Source organism: Neopelma chrysocephalum, unplaced genomic scaffold, assembly GCF_003984885.1.
Source record: "Neopelma chrysocephalum unplaced genomic scaffold, ASM398488v2 Primary Assembly neopelma1_60, whole genome shotgun sequence".
Taxonomy (NCBI): Eukaryota; Metazoa; Chordata; class Aves; order Passeriformes; family Pipridae; genus Neopelma; species Neopelma chrysocephalum.
This window is the reverse complement of record NW_020897715.1, coordinates 12,949,186-12,969,888: the sequence shown is the minus strand read 5'-3', so window position 1 is coordinate 12,969,888 and position 20,703 is coordinate 12,949,186. Positions and strand designations below refer to the sequence as shown.

At 44.5% G+C, this 20,703-nt stretch overlaps 1 protein-coding gene across 5 annotated transcripts in view; it reads left to right on the top strand.

Moving 5' to 3' along the window:
• LSAMP (limbic system associated membrane protein) overlaps positions 1–20,703 on the top strand; it is a 1,005,382-nt gene that overhangs the window by 681,226 nt on the left and 303,453 nt on the right. For 2 of the 5 annotated variants that reach the window (XM_027681180.1, XM_027681182.1), the window contains exon 2: positions 16,728–16,806. In XM_027681180.1, the coding sequence (XP_027536981.1) occupies positions 16,728–16,806 (79 nt within the window). Of the gene's footprint in view, positions 1–16,185; positions 16,807–20,703 lie in introns of those variants that run through there. The other 3 variants (XM_027681178.1, XM_027681183.1, XM_027681181.1) reach the window with 3 other exon arrangements.

The following is a 20,703-nucleotide window of genomic DNA, read 5'->3' as shown; positions in this document are numbered from 1 at the left end:
ATGGAAATCTAAGCAAAGTCTTTAACATCCAAGTCCTTCCACACATGTATTCTTTGTTTCATTGTAAAAAGAAATAAAAGGTCATTTATGTAAAAGCCTCTGATGCAGCAAGCAATAATATTGTGTTGGGGTTTATTAATATGAAGCAGAAAGATTTTGCCCGTCACTGCAGTTACTACTCAGTTGTTGCCTGAGGATTATGAGGCTTTTAAAAAGATAATATGCAGTTATTTTTCCTGTTCTGGAGAGAGCCTGGTCGTTCTCCTGTGAGTCAGCTGTAAAGCAGAGGAAGTACACACAGCGAATGTGTCACCAGGACCTTAAGAGCCCCTTTTATACTCTGTTGATGGTGGTTTGGTGCCTGACTAGGCACCACCAGGCCTCACCAACTAGGTCTCTGGCCTGGTGACATCCAGGTGACTGTCCCACCTGAGCAAGTAAAAAGGCAGAAGAAAGAATAAAATTTCTTCTTCAGTAAGTTGCCCAGAGAAACAGCACAACAGAAGTGATGACTATATGGGGACCGGTTGTTTTTCTAAAGGGGCAGTGGGTATATTTAATGCGTTGTCACACCTTAGAGGGAGGGAATTTTCTTTTGGAATTAATGTTGAAAATCTAAATTTGAGTCATGTAAAAGTAACTTGTAGATTTGGGGAAATCTTATGGAATGCTTTAATTTAGGAAAGAAAAATCAGGGTGGATTCACGCAGGTACTGAGACAGGTAGCATTTTCTTTCCTACCCTATGGTCAGAAGTCATGAACCAAAGCAAGACTTTCAGGATAAGCCTCAATTTGTCTGTGTGAATTGACATGGGGCACATGTAATTCTGCCAACCTGGTAGGCTGGCCTCCACTTTCTTGTGCCCAGGATCAGGTCCATGCTTTGGACCTTTGTTGCTCTAATCAAAGGCATGAGGACACGGGATGCTGAATGTGACACTACTTTGTAGCCAAAGTGCAGGTGCAGCTCTCTGGCCTTGTTATCTTTTTGCCAAGAGCGTTTACCGGGGGAGTGAAGAGACAGGAAGTATGTTACAGCCACATCAGCAGAATGTCAACTTAAGATGGCTTTGCCAACAGAGCTAAACCTTTAGGTCTTTCTCCTGGGAGCTTTAAGGTGAAGCTGTCTTTGGGGACATGTATTAACAGCCTAATGAAAACAAGGCAGTATGATTTTAACATACGTTAAGCATAATGGCAAGAAGTAGCTTGAGGTTTAACAAACTGATTTTTAATACATCATGGAAGCATACTGCCTTATTTGTGCTAAGCTGTTAATACACATTAGCTAGCTAAATACGTGTTCTTTGCACTTCTTAAATACCAGTACGAACAGAGCCAGTAAGAATAGTTTTCTTAAAAGAACATCTATACCAAGTTAAAATCCTAAATGCATGCCCTAATTGGGATTTTCCTTGCTTTTGATTGAATATAAGTCTTACTGTGGGCTTTTTGTATTTTCTTTTGAAGATGTCTGATGAGGGAATAAGAAGAAATGTTTTTACATTGGTTTTTCTTCTTTACTTTTCATTGCTTATATTCCAAATGTTGTTACAAAATAATGAGAAAGCATTAATCATTTCTCTGGCTGATCTAAGACAAATGGAGGGAATCTATAAATAATACTGAATGCTTTGGGGTTTAGTTTTTTGTTGTTTGTTTGTTTGGTTTTGTTGTCTGGTTTGGTTTGGTTGGTTGATTGGTTGGGTTTTTTTGAAACATTTTCTAGTCTCAACATCTATTTCCCTTTACCTTAATTTTCCAAAGTTTTGTATTATGACTTAGTATTAATATGAAGTAGTTGCTGTAGCTGCCAGATGAGTCATCAGAACAGCTTTGCATTTTTCAGGGGGATGCTAGTATTTGGCAATCTCTTCCACTCTAGTGAAATAATCAAGTGTCATGGTTTAACCCCAGACAGCAGCCAAGCATCACACAGCTGCCTGGTCACCTCCTCCCACTAGCACAGTGGATGGGGAGGAGAATGAAGGGGAAAAAAATAGTAAAACTCATGGGTTGAGACAAGAACAGTCCAACAACTGAAACAAAATACAATATAATAACAATAGTAATAAAAAGAAGAGAGAGATAACACCCAAGAAAAAACAAATCATTGCACACACAACACAATTGCTCACCACCCAGTGAGCGATGCCAAACCCATCCCCAAACTGCAATCAGCCCCCCTTCTGGATAACTTCCACAACTGTATATAAACTGAGCATGACATTGTATAATATGAAATGTTCCTTTGGCCAGTTGGAATCAGCTGTCCTGACCATGCTCCCCCATGGCTTTTTGTGCACCTTCTCATTGGCAGAGCACGGGGAATGAAAAGGTCCTTGACTTAGGGGAAGCACTACTTAGCAACAGCCAAAACATCAGTATCTTATCAACATTATTCTCATACTGAATCCAAAACACAGCACTGTTCCAACTACCAAGAAAAAAATTAACGCTATTCCAGCTGAAACCAGGACATTGAGGAAGACAAGAGCTGGATTCAGGGAATTGGATAACGTTGAGCAGCTTGTACATCCTTTTTGGATTTGCCATTAGAGCCTCATTAGCTCGATAATCACATTCCAATCACAAAATGTTTCTCTCTGTATACTCAACCCCATCCATCTCCCTTACAGCTATCCAAACACTGTCAGCTTTATGGAAAGATACTGCAGGAACTAGAAACAATGGACACCAGCTTCACATTGTAAAAGCTCTTGACTGCACACCTAAGGGTCATCTGTCCAATACTGATGACATCTTGAATCTTTCTGCAAGGAGTTGAATACATCTAGTAAACTAAAAGTACACTGTATGTTCCTCAGTCATCAATACATTGACTCTGCCCTGGCCAAACAGTGCTCAAACAGTGTTTTTTAAGATTGGCTCCTGATATTGAGGAGATCTTTAGAAAGCTGAAGGATCATACTGGAAGTTATAAGGAAGTCTGGATTTCAAGGTGAAATATGGGCATTTTTGCCCTTTCTATCTAAGCTGATTTGGTTTGTTTTCTTGTTGTAAGCATTGCTTCCTGACAAAAAGGCCATGGAGCCTAAAACTTTATATTTGTTCTTTTCAGTCATCCCAGTAGGTTGAAACATCCTGTATGCCGATCTCACCTTTCTTGCACTCACGCATACAAAGGGCATGATGGTGTCATATGCCCCTTTCCACAAAGGACTATACCCTGACCCTCCTTCACCAATTTCTTTCCTTATGGATTTGCAGTGTCTGGTACATCACCCTCAGCTCTGCTGTGCTGTGCAGGTGGAGTGGGGAGAGTTCACCCTCTGTGAAACCTAAATCCTTTGTGCAATTCTCTGTGGCAGTAAAGAGCAAACCACCTTCTTCACTCCAGAGATTTAAGCCATAACACATTCCTGCTTTCTTGTATATGAACAGAACTTCTGCTTCATGGAGCTTTCTCATTGCAGAGCTTTGAGGGACTGCAGACACATTATATATTGTGTTGATTTCTTGTAGTTTCCTTTGGACATTTTTGAGTGTTCATGGCCTTTCTCTGCTTCAATCATTAGTGCTTGATTTGCACAGTGGCATAGAAAGAGCTATCCAGTACAGAGCCCTTAACACAGTCATAGAATCATAGAATGGCTTAGGTTTGAAGGGATCTTAAAGACCATCTAGTTCCAAACCCAATTCCATGGGAAAGGACACCTTTCACTAAACCAGGTTGCTCAAAGCCCCATCTAACCTGGCCTTGAATGCTTCCATGGGTGGGGCATCCACAGCTCCTCTGGGCAACCTGTCCAGTGTCTCACCACCCTCACAGTAAAGAATTTCTTTCTAATGTCTAATCTAAACCTACCTTCTTTTAGTGTAAAGCCATTCCCCCTTGTCCTATCACAATGTGCCCTTGTAAAAACCTCATCCACAGCTTTCTTGGAGTCCAGCTCAGAAGAAAAAAGCAGCAAGGGCCATCCAGAGGCTTCCTGTTACCTATGTAAATATTTGCATGATGGCTCTCAGAATTCATTTATAGACATGTTTACCAAAATGCTTATATTTTGCTTGAGCTTCACTTGTGATTCCTTTGACTTTGCTTGTGTGGTATTAGTGCAAATGTGTTGGTGTGATGATTTACAGTGAGCATTCAAGAGTCTTGTATTATCTGTGTGACTCAATGGGCAAATATTTTCAATGCTTTTTGAACCTTGACCCTTACTTACAGATATCTCCATCTTTAAGGCATGGAATAGAGGCTGAAAATTTCAGCTGGTGTGAGCAATGCATCCTCAGTACCATCAGAGGTATATTGTGAACAAGGCATTGGCTTTTCATGAAGCACTCATCAAACACTTACCGATAGTGGATGGATTTGTTTCAGAAAGTTCTCAACCAACAGTGAGTGTGATCTGTGCATTGCTGGTGGCTAGGAGTTTGATTAGTGTGGCCTCTTGGTGTCTGAGTGTTGTTGTTGATTGAATGATGGTGATAAGACTGGATAATTTGTAATTACATCATATTCAGCTAGCGAAGATATTTCCCAGGGGAATATTCTCATGCATCCATGTTTGTCAGGGATATGCAGACAGCTTGTCTGAAGTCAGAGGAAGAAGCTTTTCAATAACTTACATTAGTATATATACTGTGTTATGTCCTTTAGTAGAGAAGAGAAAAGGAAAGGTCTGGAATTAATCCATATTTCCAAAGAGCCAAATCTGTTTGAACCCCAGTACCTCTTTCCTGTTAGCTGAAAATTTCCTTCCTCCTGTCTGGGTGCTTAACAGATTTTCCTGTATGGTCTTCATCTGCCTCTTGGCACTGGTGGATTGGCTCAGCTAGTGACAGGATAGAGACAGGTCACATCAGTTCTCTCTATGGCATTACATTCTCTTGGGTGGTTGCTTGGTGTGTACAAGCACACGGTCAGTACAGAAGTAACTGCTGGGTTTGTGAGTTTTATTTAACAAATACCAGTAACAACAGAGACCTAAAATACAGCTCTTTCTGTGGCATGTTACTACCTCTTTAGACTTGGGTCCCTTACTGCTGGCCATACAAGTGCTTTCAGGTGTTGGGAAGCATTCACAGGTGAGCAGGGATGTCCCATTTAGCATCATGTTTGTGATAGAGGGTACTGGACTTAAAGTACCTGCTTGGCTTTTTCTGTCATGTGATGCCCTGCAGATACACATAGGCAGAGAGAGGCTGTAAGAATGGGGGCTTTCTACTGGCATTGGTTCTTGCATTCTCCCCTGCAGAAAATGTTTCTTGAATAGGGACCTTAGTTTGAACACTGCTTTCACTTCATATTGTGTTCTAATAATATCACATAAGAGACATGAAATGGCTTTGATCATAGGGAGTAAATGCCACCAAATATTCTTCTTCATGCAGCCTTTTCCTTGCTACATTAAAAATTCATGGGCAGTAGCAGCTTCTTCTTTTCAGGACTTAGCTACATCAGCAGATGGTGAGAGCAGGCAGGAATACCAGGGCACATTGATGGACAGAACAGGGGTGTCCTGAACGAGCTGGTTGCAGGAGAAATTTGCACTTAATTTGCTTATGCTGGGTCTGTCTGAAGCCAGCCAGATTTTTGTTTGTTCCTCACTTTGATGAGCAATGAGCTTACTGGAAAACTGTTGTAATTCAGTTAAATTGACATGAATCTGAAGATGTGCCTTAATTTCCATGTTTGCTTTACTCTTTGTGTTGCATTCATCCTCCAGCTAAGAGGAGTTTACAGGGAATGAGAGAAAGGCAGACTTCAAGAGATGAAATTGTAGCCCCACAGAAACTGGTGGCAAAGCTTCACTTGATTATATCAGGGTCAGAATTCATCCAAGAGGCCACTGCATCTGACTGTAGAACCTGCCAGGGTTCCCTTTGACATCTCAGACACTGATAGACAACTTGTATGGGAAAATTCTTTGAGCTTTAGGCTCCTTTTTCCTCAGATCCTCACCACATCATCTAGTAACTCCTTGCATTTGGCAGCAGATTTTATCATCCCAAGCCTGTAAAAAGCTTTCCTGCCAGCTCCTTCATGCTATACACTCACCAGTTGTAAAGCATCTCTGGTAAACCATTTTTACTGTTCTTTCTCATAACTGTATGTGGAAGTGGTTGCTTACCAAAAACTCAGAAGCAGATGCTTGAGTGACTTGGAGCCCTCCATTTCACAAATTCAGGCCTCCCCTGGATTCCCACTGATGTCTGGCAAACACAGGATGATTCCTTGCAGACAGAAAGAATAGGGTGAAAAGGTGTTATGGACAATGACTTCGTCTAAAAAGTAATCAGATATTCTCAGAGAACACTTGAGGTAGACTTACCCAAGTTCAATGGGTGAGGTATATGGAGTTCATCTTCCAGTCCATTCCTCTATCAGAGGGCAAGTAATGAAGCATGTAAGTGCCCTATTCAGAGCTCCATCTCTTCATCAAAGGTTTTCTTTGGTCTTTTCCTTTTTACCCTACTCCAGTCTGATACAACTTTAGTGATTTTTTCACATCACTTGCCTTTGTTCAGCCAGCTGCTATAGTGCTCTGCCCAACCTGCTCTTTGTCCTTCCCTGATCTCTGCCTGCTGGAAGAAGCTAGCAGGCTCATTACATTATTTAAAAAATACTGGTCTGTTGTATAAATTAGGAAGGTAATAAAGTGTTGCTGAAGGCCAGGACTATGCACAACTCCCCTGGGGTTTCACAGGAAGCAATGCTTCTATTCCTGTTTGGGTTGTGGGCTCTTTGTTTTATAAAGCCCTGCCAGCTGCTGGATCTAACAGGTTGCTTGAGCTGAGTAAATTGTCGGGGGGGGGGGGAATGCATTTGCTGACATTTCAGGACCTGAGCCAGGTCATGTTCCCACATGGATTTTATGCCCCTCCAGGAGAACACCTGCCTATTCTCCATCTTATCGGGAAGGCTTTTATAAATAGCCCACCCCAGACCTCTGCTTTAGGAAGCTGTTTCAGGATGTGTGCATCCCTTATTCAGCCCAGCCTTAGCAGTGTCTTTAGCATTGATTCAGAGAAGAATTCCTGTCCCTTGAAAAGTATTGCTTTTTCTGATAGGTATTGCTTCATCTGAGCAACCCAGTTTGTCCACACTTGGGTTTGTTTCGACTTATCCAAGCTGATTTAAACATGACTTGGAATGAAATGGAATCAGGGTGGTTCTGAGATGAGGTCTCCTGCTGCTGCAAGCAGTGAAGCCCATAAGCTATACAGCTGCATGGCTGATGCATCCAACTGTAGAACTGGAAATTCCTCGGTTCTGTCTGACATAACCAGATGGTGGAATCACCTTCAGCAAAATGCCTCCTACCCCAGAGAAACCACCTTATTCCTGCACCTCTTGGTGGGCAGGTCCTCTGTTGTTCCCTCCAACTTCACAGAATCACAATTAAAAGGGACCCACAAAGTTCATCGAGTCCAACTCTTAGCCCTGCACAGGACCATCCCCAAGAATCACACCATGTGCCTGAGAGTATTATCCAAACGCTTTTTGAAGTCTGGCAGGATTGGTGATGTGACCAGTTACCTGGGGAGCCTCTTTCAGCACCCAACCACCCTCTGGGAGAAGATGCTTTTTCTAATATCCAACCTAAACTGCCCCTGACAGAACTTCAGGCCATTCCCTCTGGTCCTGTCACTGGTCACCACAGCAAAGAGATCAGTGCCTGTCCCTCCTCTTCCCCTCACAAGGAAGTTGTAACTGCAATGAAGTCTCCCCTCAGTCTCCTCCAGACTAAACAGACCAAGTGACCTCAGCTGCTCCTCATACGGCTTCCCCTCAAGGCCCTTCACCATCTTCACTGCTCTCTAACAGCTTAATATCTTTCCTATATTGTGGTGCTCAAAACTGCCACAATATTCAAGGTGAGGCTGCCCCAGGTCAGAGCAGAACTGGACAATCCCCTCCCTCGACCGGCTTGCAATGCTTTGCCTGATGCCCCCCAGGACACGGTTGGCCCTCCTGGCTGCCAGGGCACTGCTGACTCATATTCAACTTGCTGTCAACCAGGACCCCCTGGTCCCTTTCCATGGCACTGCTTTCCAGCCTCTCATTCCCCAGTCTGTACATACATCTGGGATTGCCCCATAACTTCTACTTTCCCCTTCCGTATGCTTAGACTTAGACCTAAAATGCCTACCTTTGACCCCACTTCTTTACTGTCTGGCTCATCCCCAGGACAGTGGTATTTATCTTGCATCTGCCAACTCTGTTAGAGGCTGCTGAAAACACCCTATTTCCCTCTCTGGCATCAGATGTTGGGCATTTGTGGCAAAGTATTGGACAAGGAACAAAAGTGGTACAAAGTAAGACTCAAACAGATACAACATCATGCATCGAGGAGATAGTATTTAACAACAGGCAACCGTTTAAGCAGACAAAAGCATGATTCAATTCAGTGGCTGGATGATAAAGGAAATAACATTTGTGGTTAAAACAACAGGAAAAATTCTTAACCTGGTGTGATAGTTAGTCATTGAACCCAAGAAGTGGGTGAGTTTCTGTGGCTTGAGGCAGGCAGCTGGATAGGGTGACAGAAATGAGGCATGGGAGCAACTTAGGAAAGGGAGATAAACTTGAAAATATCAGGGTGAGGAGTTTGGAGGAGAGTAGTAGCATGGGAAAGATGAGAAGAAATGGTGAAACTTTAAAAAGTATATGTTGAAAGACTAGGCAGGCACTTACTCCAAACGCTGCTGCAGAGACATCCCTGACTTGTAGCCTGTAAGAGTGGTTTTAACTGAGCCTTTGTCTGTGAGAGAGTTCTGCTGGCTTTTCATCTTGAAGATCTGCACATGTTAAAGATGTGTTTTCCTCATTTTCAGACCTGAACACAGTGAAATGACTGGAAGTGTTTTCAGAAGCTTGAATTCAGGCAGGTCATAGTTTCGAAGGAACCTTTCACCAAATTTCTGCATAAAAATTTCTCTCCCTGTTTGTTGCACGTGAGGCTTTCTGACAGTGCCTGATCTCCTGATAACATCACAAATCTTGAGAATCTTGTCTCGCTGAAGGCCTCAGTTTAGGTTTCATAAAAGCTATGTTGGAGCTGCTGTAATGGACAAAAAATGTATGGCACAACAGCCTGCCCACACTCTATTCTTCACAATAAAAATAATTCCCTGGTAATGATGGATGTGTAGCATGTATCATTTCAGCAAGACTTTGGAGCTCTTTTCAGGATCATTGCTGTCAGAATGATTATTCTCATCCATTAGAATTGTGTTGAAAACTCTATGCCAGAGCAGGCCATCGAATATGCATCAAGGCTCAGCAGAACAGGTTTGACCACATCTTAGTTGTATAGAATTCCTGTCCGCAGCGATCTACATCCCTTGCAACTGCCAGGCAGTTGTTTTGGGGCCTGTTAAAGAGTAGGCTAGAAATAGGTCACGCCTGGCATGTTCTGTAGATTGTGTCTTGCAGGGGCTTTCTGTATAGTGGTGTCAGATCATGTCAGATCACCCTGCAGTCTTCAGTGCTTCACACTTTTTAGACTACTGCAAGCTTATGTTAGGATCTCTGCTATGTAGCTGGAAACTTTGACACGCCCTGAGAGACAGGGCAATTTTATACAGTTAAAGTAGACATCTGCTCTGATGTGCCCTCAAGAGAAGATTACTTCTCTGAGGGCAGAGGGAGCCTAGGGAGATTAACTTTTTGTGCTTCTGTGAATGACTCATTAAGTGATTTACCCAAATACGCTGAGGAAATTGGGACGGTGTATCTCCCAATTCCTGCTAGAACTTCCCAACCTCTAGGTCACCTCTGCTTCTCTGTTGGGAGGCACTGTTAACCATTGTAGTCTCCTTCTCTGAAGTCAATCCTAATTACTTGTGCTGAGGGCAGTACAAGTAATTCTCCAGCACTGAGGAAAGTTTTGGGGGGGCAACTTGGGGAGATAGTTTTTGGAGTTAAGCAGATAGAGCTACTGCCTTCCTATGGGAAGTAAACTATTTTAAGACCTCTAGGGTTGAACTCTGGGTCTGCCTAACTCATCAAGTGTTATATGACATTTGTGAGGCAACAGCATTCCCAAATATAAAAAGAAATCTTGAAGCTGTCTTCAGTGGGAAGTATTGACTGCTTGTCTAGATTCGCATGCCTAACTCCTATAGACACATTTAAAAACACAGGTTGACATATCGCCTTGGTCCGTGAGAAATGTCAAACTGGGATCAGCTATTTTCCTGCTTCTGAAGGCATGAGACAGCCTTTCTTGTGAGGACAGGTCCCACAGTTTCCCACTGGGACTGCTGACTGGGCTGGGAGATGGCAGGCAGCTTGGTTCCCTGCCACGCAGCAGCAGTGGCTGAGCAGCACAGCTTCCCCTGCTTTTGAAGTGATTTGACCCCTCTGGCAAACAACAGCTGCAGAGTCCAGTCCTGAGGTGTTAGTAAGGAAGTCACTAATGGTACGTGATCTTTCAGGGAAAAGGTAGTGTGACACTCTTGATACTACTGACGACTTTTATTCTTGTATTTACATCAGGCTGGAAGGGCAACTTTTGTTTTAGTCAAAAAGGGAGCACTCTCTGTGTCTCGTCCCTCTCAAGTAGGAAGGATCCTGTTACAAATGACTAAGTAGTTCTACAAGCACTTGCTGTGGTAACAACCAGTAATTAAGGCCACAAACCAACTGCAGTGCTAATTCTTTAATCCTACTTGGTCATACTGATGAAAAAAGGCATCTTTAGGCTACTATTTACCTCCTGTCCAGCCTTCAGATTTGGCCTTTAAATAAAGGTGAAACTTTCTAAAAAGTCAGAGCACACTCTTTATCCAGTCAAAGAAGTTTTTCTCTTTCAAAGGTGATAACACAGTTTTTTACCCATGCAGCACAGAAGAAGATGAACTTCACAACTCGTGTTTACGTGGTGGAAACCAGCATAGCTCTTCTGAGCTTACAGCAATTGAGAGCCTGGCCCTTGACCTCTAAATTGTCCACACCAAGGACATCAATTGTGAAACTAGATCGATTGCATAGTAACAAGGTTACAAATTTGTGAAAATCAGCTATTGTTCTTGTACGGCAGGAAGTTCTGTTACAGCTCAGTGGCCACACTTAGAAAGAGGTGTTGTGCGTGCACGTTATCGTCTGCAGTTATGGCCTATCTGAGTGCTCTCAATGCAGTAAATCCTTCTACCTAATGAGGTCCTTACTGCAGCAGGAACTTGGTCTTGTTGCATTACATGTCTGGATGTGAGTCTTGGCCCTAAGCTGGCTCTGATTTTCAGTATCAAAAGCCAGTTTAATTTATAGACTTGCAAAATATTCATAAAAACCATATCTTTCCTAAAGCACTTTAAGGAATGGGTACTTCTAGTATTAAAGCCATTTTATACACATAATTTTCTCAAACCGCAGAATTTTTTCCTATAACATGTCCCTCGTAAGTGCCTTGGGGATATAAATAAGTGGCATTGATGTTCTAGTCGGCACAGGATCATGTTTGGTAGATGGCATCCTGTCCTTAGCAGACTTCCTTCTAGTGGTGTCATGGAAATTATTTCTCTGCTCTTTCCAGCAGACTCTGACCTGGCATAGTTAGAGGGCACTTTATCAGGGAGGTGTAGGTGAAGGAATGGACAAAGTATGGTCTATGGGAACTCTCGGAATATGAGAAGGGCATTTACCATTTAAAGCTCACCTTCTCCTCAATTTGCCTCTTGAGGCATCTGCTGTATTCGAATGATTTTCATTTCCTCTTCTAGCCCAGCCTTTCCTCCTTTTCTCCTACTCTTGTGGCTCCCTGTATCCCAGGATCTAAGGAGAGTGGTTCGTAGATGCTTAATTGCAGTGGGATGCCACCCTTGCACATCAGGGTGGAAATGTGTACATGTAGGAGCTGCAAGTACAGGAATGAAGAGAGGAAGGAGAGGTCACCACTGTCCTGCCATGGTCTCTTAATCTTCCTCCCCATGTGGCGAAACCCCTTCGACTCTTCCTCGTTCCTCTCCATAACTCCTCTGCCAATGCGACAAAATTGCATTTTCTCTTCATGGCTGAGAAGCTTTGAGCAGGCATTGCTGCAGAGTACAGCAGTGTATCTTGACTAAACATGTTATAGCTCACAAAACATCATATGTTTTTGCTCACTGTTGCAGATACCCCAAATAAAGTCCCTAGATGCTTGGACTCTGCTGACAGAGCCATGATACCGTCCCCTTAAAACAATTGTGTCGGTCATGATAAGGTCTGGAAACTGGTGTGAGCAGTTTTGTATTTTTAAGAATGCCTTTTCCCTGATTCCAACAATATTTGGAATCAACTTGCCAGTTTTGGTGTGGCTGGTAGTGCTTGAAAGTCAAGTGAGAACAGTTGCTGTTTTGTGGCTGTTTGTGGTGTGAGTTCATGAGCTTCATTTCAGCTCCTAGAGGGCAGCCATCCACATCATACAGATGGCTGTTGCAGTTGGCATTGAGTGAAGTTTCCATGGATCACTCTTTGCATTTAACCACCTCAAATGCAAAAAAAAAAAAACAACAAAAAACCATTCCTATTTGTGGATACAGTCCATGCTTTCAGTGTCTCTTGGCTCTCCATGAAAAGCAGATGGTACTTCAGGCTTTCCCAATGTCAATCCATGAGTATCTGTAAAAGTGAGCTCCCACACAGGTAGGCGGAGGTGACCTGAGTACCTGTCCCAGAGGATCTCAGCACTGCCTATCTCAGCACAGGCTGTCCATCCAGGGCCAGCATGAAGCATCTCTCCTTCAGTCGGCTTAGTATCCAGACTGTGATGTCTTCAGCAGGTTTCCCTCACAAGGAAAGTAGGGCTAACCAGGCTATGTTAGCTCATGCTGCTGTTTTCCTTCCAGCTTGTATGCAGAACAATCCCACATTCACAGGGTGGAAACACAGACACCTTCCTGAACCAGTCATCCAAGCCCTTCTATCATGTCTCTGGCTGTGCCATACAGCCCATGTTCATCAAAGTGTGGTACTCTATGCCCTGTTCCCTTTGAACAGGGTATAAGTGTTTTGCATTGGAGGAGGGTGATGTGGTACCTGTAGGGCTGGGCTTGTGCTGCCTATCCATTCCTGAACTGCACGGTGACAAAATTTCATCAGCCAGGCTAGTCCCGCCAGTCCTGCACCTGCCAGGAATACTGATAAGTGGCATTAAAAGGCAGCAGTAGGGATTTGTGGTGTCCATGCTCTAACTCTTTACCTGAATTTTTCCTCAAGTTTTCTGAGGGTAGGAAAGTAAGAAAGCAGACGTGCTGTTCATTATGTGCTTCCAGCAGGGGGAGATGGGCCCAGAGAGTTATTTCTTCTGGGAACACATACAAAAATAACATTATTTATTTTACTTATGAGGCACTCTCCTAGGATTTGTGTGATTCCTGCTTGTTTGGCCTTTTACACCTAGGCAACCCCTTCCTTTTGCTTTTGTATGCTTCTAAAAGCAAATAAGACCTATCAGCTTTAGTTTTTGTTTTATTTTTCCCAAGGTTTATGAGACCCTCAGGGAATTTCTTCCTCATCTCTCTGTTTATTATGATGATGATTATTATTATTAAATAGTTATGCTGTGGTGGTTCTAATGAGGATTGTATAAATGCGGAAGAAGATGAAGACATCCTCTGCACTGCCATATTAGCTGAGAGGGGGCTCAGAGTCCACAGTGATCCATCCCTCTTTGTAGGGAGGCATGGCCACATGCAGTCCCATCTCAAATCAGGATGTTACTAGAGTCTGGAGACGGGATTCCTCCCTTCTCCCTCCCTGAAACCCCCCTCTGTCGTTCTCTGTATAAAACATATTGGTGCCACTTTCTATGAACTATATTTAACTAAGCATTAAATTTAGATTTAACTGGATAGTTATTGCCTCCTAAGTAAATACTCTGAGATAAGGAAATATTTAGTGAGCTCTAGCAGTTGGGTGGCAGATGCTTCTTGCATTGCATAATAGTTAATCTTTGACAAATATGTTTTCCTTACTCCACTGGCATTTAATTATCATACAATAGCTCTTATTAAATGTAGATGAAACATATGTGGGACACCCTTGTAAAAAGGATCCGTGCAACACAGGTTTGCAAGAGGGGTGCATTTCTTTCATTGGTTACTTCATATGAGACCAAGTCTTTTAGCTGTACTCAAATTCTGGCACAGGAGTGCATGGGTTTCCTGTTGGTAATGCCAATCTTCTGGCATGCCGGCAACTTGATGGCATCTTTGTCCCTTGCACTGTCCATTGCCCTAGTGTGGTGGTTACTAGCCAGAAATCAGATGTCAGCAGCATGGTCTTCTTCAGAGCAATATCCTTGTCAGGTGACATCTCTCTCTGCAATAGCTTGGGAATATCTGGTGTGTGGACTAACCCCTTTAGCTCCTCATTCTTCTCCCTCTGGTGCTATTCGCATCAAGTGTCGTGCAGAGGAAGTGTCTGACTGGCCTCACTTTTTGGCTTGAATACAAAGCAGTCATCTCTTTTTGCCACTGCATGCGTAGCACTGGAGCAGCAGTGTCATGACCTTAGTCCTTAATTTCTGTGCCTTTAACACTTGCAGGGATTGTTTAAGTGCTCAGAGACAATGTGGCCTTTCCATACCAAGGCTGCAGGGGCCAGTTTCTAGGCGTTTAAAAAGCAACTGGACACATTCCTAGAAAAAGAAAATCATTCAAGTACCATTAACTACAAAGACAGTGCCATTGGCTGGGGACATGCCTTAACCACAAATCACTGGAAATAGATAAGTGCCCTGGGGCAGTGCTTCCCTTGTGCTTGTGTGCTTCCTTAGGCATTGGCTTTAGGCTACACTTGGAGACAGAACTAAGGGTTAGAGGGACCTTTGATCTGATCCCATGTGGCCATTCGCATAACACAATGACATTCCTTATGTGTCTCCAGTTTGTGTCCACTGTATCCCACAAGGCTTCAGGAGCAGAGGTGAAACAGGCATCGTACAAGTGTTTTTTCCCCTCCTGCACACACACGTAGCAGCGCTGTGATCCCGCAGGACAGCAATTCTCAGCCGATCTCCCATGGCTGTTCTTGCACCTGCTTCTCTGGACCCCTCTCAAACCACGCCTTCCCTCTTTGCTTCCCCGTCCCAGCTTCGCCGTGCTGTGGCTGCAGAAGGGTTACACTAGCGAAGCATCCCTATAAACAGTTCTCATCCCTCCCGCAGGGCAGAGATCGGGCTGGGGAAATGGCAGGCAGGCATCAGCAGTAATACACACAGCTTATTCCTCTCCATTAATTTAATCTCCCTTCTCTTTGCGGTGGCGGTGGTATGTGGGCTGCGGGAGCGTTCCCGGGTGGGCAGCGCTGCTGCCGGCGGGCGCGGGGCTCAGCTGCGGGCGCCGGCAGCCGGGAGGACAGGCCGAGCATTCACACCGCGGGCAGCTCAATGCCGGCATTGTCTCCGCTGCGTCCCTCCGGCTGGGAAAGGAGGTGGGGGGCGGGAAGGGCTGAGTGGAGAGAGTGGGAGGGAGGGATGTACAACTGTTTATCTGTCGAGGGGAAAGTCTGAGAGGGGAAGAAGCAAGGTTTGAGGGTGCAGAGACAGTTGCCAAGGATGCTGCTCTGTAAATCAGTTAGCGTGTGGCTTCAGGCCGCTAAGCCAAGTTGTTTGCACTTTTGGCCACAGACCCGCTTTCCTCACTATTTTATCTTGAGAATATTGGCCGTACCTTCCTCCATTCTCTCTGCCCTGCTCCCTGTGCCTCCCTCCCGCTCAGCATCTCCTGGCGGCTCCTGCTTTCTCCTCTCTGGTGCTGCTTCCCGCTCGCGCTCCCTTTCTCCTCCTTTCTCCAGCCCTCTCTTCCTCTCCCATCCCCTTCCCTCTCTGCTTCTCCCTCCTCCCCTTTCCTTCGTGGCTTCCCCCTCTGCCCTCTAGCCCCCATCCCTTCACAAGCCCCCTCTCCCTGCTGCAGTGCCACGCTCCCCTCCCCTTCCCTTCCCAGCCGCCGTCCGGCTCCCGGAGGCCCGGCCCGGCCGCCGTTTCCCGATCCCCCCAGGGCAGCCCCGCTCCCCGGCGAGGGCGGGTGGGGGCGCGGGGGCCTCGGGGCGGGCTGTGCCCGCGGGAGAGGGATGGGGAACGCGGCTGGGCGCTCCCTCCGCGCCCGCCGCCGCCGCTGTAGTGCCGAGCTGCCGTCTCACGAGTGTGGCTCCCTCCTCCCTCTCTCTCTCCTCCTCCCTCCCTCGCTCCGCCTGGGAAAGTGGGTTAGGAGGGAGCGCGGGGCTGGAGGCTGCACAACCACAGGACCATCCCCTCCCGCAGCCCGGCGGCACAGGATTCCTCTTGTTCCTTTTCCCTTTTTTTTTTTTTTCCCCATCTCTCTACATCACTCTAAACGGGTCGATTTAATTGTTATTATTTTGTAATTATTTTGCTACCTGACTTTTTCCTCTTGCTTCTTTTTTCCCCCCTCTTTTTTAATTGAAGGTTGTGCTAAGACTTTTTTTTTTCTTTTTTGAAAATCTTAAAAAAAAAAAAAAGACCAGGTGGAGAAAGAAGCCAACAAGAGACTGAAAAGAGCAAGAGAAAGTGGCAGCTAAGAAGGACTGTGAAATCACCTCCCCTTTCTGGGCTGTCGATCAGAGCGAGAGTTGTACATTATTATTATTGTTTTTCTTTCTGCATCTATCTGTCCACATACACAGGCAGAGAGAGAGACAAGTACAGACAGTGAAACTCGACAAGACCAGCCATGGTAGCAAGGGCTCAGCCTGATCGGAAACAATTACCGCTGGTCCTACTGAGATTGCTTTGCCTTCTCCCTACAGGGCTGCCAGTCCGCAGCGTGGATTTTACCCGAGGTACCGATAACATCACCGTGAGGCAAGGGGACACAGCCATCCTCAGGTAGGGCATTTTGCCAACTTTTCTGCTTCTATGTATCTATATTTCTGTGTATGCAACGTATACGTGTGACGTGATACATATTTGTGTGTATATGTCTCTGTGAGATTGTGTGTTATTTTACCTCTGGAACTGCAGTAGCAGCAGCTGCTACAAACAAGCTCTGCATGTGTGTGCTTTAATATGAAAAAATCGTAAAGCTTTTGAATACTTCTTGCCACCACTCTGCTCCGTGCAGTGCTCTGGATCAAAAGAATTTCAGTGGGGAAGATCCTCTTGTGTTAGCCAGCTCTTGTGAACGTACACTTTCCACCAGCCCTGCAGTATCAATAGAGAAATCGAAAAGGGATCCAGCTGTGCTTGCCAGATGTTCCATTGATCTTTCCGTGCTTCTTTTTGTACATATGCAAAAACTTTATCCCTGGTGCTGCCAGAACTCTTGGGCAAGTTCTTTTGGAAAACTCTGTTTTTTAATTTTATTTATTTATTTTTATGCCATGTGTGGAGGGAAGATGGATACAATAGTTGAAAAGGCTGGTGAAAACATGGTGTAGCAGCTCTGACATTTATGAAGGTTGTATCTTTTTCAGTATGTTGATGTTTTTGCAGGGCTAAAATAAATGGGTGTATGTGTCTGGTTGTAATGAGGGTGTCTTTGCACATGAAACCTTGCTCACTGGAAGTATTGAGTGTTATATTTCTGGTTTTGTTGTGCAGGCTTTCTGACACTACTTGGGCTTTCAGTTAGGAGTGTCCCAAATAACTAAATTGCAGTAGTCTTTTTCCCATGGGGTTTGTCTTCACATTCTGTCTTGCTCAACTTCCCTGCAGTAACTTCCCTAGTGAAGGAAAATTCTCAGTGTGCGAGTGTGTGCACACACTGTGTATTATGGCTATAAAACTACTGGGTGTAATTTAAAATAAGTCTGTGATCTATATGAAGAGCTGATAGTGCACAAACCCTGAAGCATCAAGGGAGCAATCCCCTAGCAAAGCTAACAGCAGCAGCAAAGTTTTCTTTCTCTTTCTCTGAAATAAATCCTGCTGAATGTCACCAAACGGTCTGCTACACGATCCCCTGCGTCCTGCATCCCTCCCATTTAATGATAGAGGGAAGAAGGATGCTAGAGGAGGGATGTGTGAGTGCGCTTACGCGTATCGCTTCTCTCGGCTCCCGTGTGCTCCGTTGTTTTGATCCCGGAATATCCCTTCAGCAGCTTCCATTCCCCAGCTCTCCAGACTTGTTAACTCAAATGTGAGATTTATCCACATGGAGTAATAGGATTTACAGAGTAATTCATCTGCCTTGCATATGCAATGGAAGTGGTTCAGATTAGACATGGTAAACACCTAACAAGGGGTGTTGACTCTGACTCTGGCTTCTCTCCTTTCCCTTCCACTCACTAGCAATTCATATATCCTATTAACCCTTTTCTAGCAGGACTCCTAGCTGACTTATCCCATTTTTAAAGGCAAATCGCCTCCATCAATCATTTATTTTGGAGAGGCTGCTCAGACAGATGTTTGCCAGCATATGTTTGGTACATACAGCAGCAGACAAGTCATTAAGCTCACTTGCCCAGACAGGGGTCACTGGATTTCTATTTCCCACTTAACCCTGGAGCTTTTGAGTTTATCTAGACGCTGTGTGCCAAAGCTGCATTTGCAGCAGAGAGGGCTAAGCGAATGGTGGAGATGGTGCCTGCATGTGCTGTGTGTAAAGCGTTCGCTCATCAACAAGCTCAACGGGGCTTCATGGGAGAGTGGTTTCAGTGATAGTGTGTGGCTTGCCAGTGTTATGTTAGGCACTAAAATGAAACACCTGAGTGAAATGATCCAGCTGCATCAGCCAGATGTGTGCCAAGTGACACAGTCTGCAGGAGCAGCACACCACCCAGCCATGTAATGGCTTGCCCCAAGCAATACTGTGTTCCTGGCAGGCTGCGTTTCTGTCAGAAGTGACTGTGGCCAGTATACAGGCTTTACCTCTCTCAACTGCCTTCCTAGGCTCTTTATGCAGATCTGGCCAGCTATATGTTTTTCACGTTTCTTGGGAAGGGCAGTTGTCACTCCTCCTTTTCCCTGGGCCCATCCCCCTGTTTCTAGGATGTTTCAGTCCCTCCTTCAGAGGTGAGACAGAAGCCAGGCTGTACTGGGAAACAGGACTGCCACATGAAGCTGGAAGGTGTGAGATTTCCCTGTATCCCATAGATTTGAGGTCCTGCAGGATAACATTTCATTCCCACCATTTTAAAGCAAGTGTTAGTTTGCTAGCTTCCCCCTCGCTGTTTTCCTTGACCCCCCAAAACATAACTCAGTTTAAGACAGCCTTGTGTTTGAAAAACTCCCAGTGTCTTGCTCTCCCTGTCTATAGATCCACTAATAACGATGGAAGGGAAAGAGCTAGATGGGAAAAAAAAGCATTAGATAATCTGTACTAACTGTGTTCAAAGCAGATCTTTACCTCCACAGAGTGACAGGTAAAAGATGTCTATACATGGATCATATCACCCATCTTTGCTAAACATCTGCTTCAGAGGGAACAGGGAGTGTGCAGCATCAGTCTACCAGTGCCCAGTAGCTCTATCCTGTAGCTTGAAAGCTTGAAGGGAAATGAAAATGTAGGAGGGAGAAAAAATGATATACAATTGGAGAGAAATAAAAGCAATGTATATAGTGATAAGATATCGAAAAACATTTTGTTCCTGTAAATTGTGATGCAAATCATTCAACAAAGCACCCAGGACAGGATATTCTGAATGAGTTTTCTCCTTTGGGGCCTTATGCATTTGTATATAGGGTTACACTTGTAGGCGGAAGAATGGGTGGGTGGACTGATCTATGAAGTGGAGAAAAATGGTTTATTATAAGCCCTAATGTTCCTAAAGGAAGCCACTCCTCTGAAGCTTCATCTGCAGTTTGTTACTTAAATAGAATTATTCTGAGAAGTTTGGAGATGACTTTTTAAAACTATAGCATTTAAAATATTCTCTCACTATGGGACTATTAAAAAATGTCCCTAACTCTAAACTGACTCATCTCCTAAATGACCTGGCAGCAGATTTGATTCATTTGTTGGCTTTCCTGAAGGTTGATGACTTTTAGCAAGTATTTGGCATGGGGAAGTTAGGGAATTGCAGAGAGAATAAAAATAGCTCATGATGGACTATCCACAGGGAAAAGGGTAATGATCCGTTCCTTAGAGCAAGGCAGAAAAGAGAGGAGAGGTCTGAGAGCTGCAACAGGTGATAATGGCTTAGCAGAGTTGCTAGTATTTATCCAGCTGCAACCAAGAAAAGAAAGCAGGATGTTTCAAAGATGATACTGTATATTAGTGACACTGTCAGATTTTCTAGGGTTTCATTTCTTAACTCTGTCTTCAGCAAGTGACGAAAGACACTGAACCTTATTTTGAGTATTGAGAAAGAATTGTGGGCTGCAGTTCCTGCCGATGTTTTGCTGACAAAATTACAGTCATGAGGTTGTGTCAGGTTTTGTCTGCAACTTCCTGGCTTGATGTTAGAAAAAAAGGAAAAGAAAAGAATCTCCAAACAAGAAATGCTCAAAATATCCTCCAAATTAATTAAAATAGGAAAAGTAAAAGTCCCCAATCCCAATCTTCTTCAGCATCCTTTCCCACCTCATTTGCTGTTCTCGTGTTGGGTGAGCAGGGACCCTGTGGTCTGTTGTGCACATTATCGTGAGGGGATGAGAAATAAGACGATGTTGGCTAAGTTGGGACGTGCAGTAATGAAGAGCAGCTGCTGCAAACTGGGGAAGGGAGGGAACTGTGCTTCTGTGTTGTGTTTGGCCCTTAAGGTGGCTTAGAAGCAAAATGGCAGTGCTTATCCACGCTGTGGGATCGCATACCTCTACAGCATGTTAGGGGGAAAACATCAG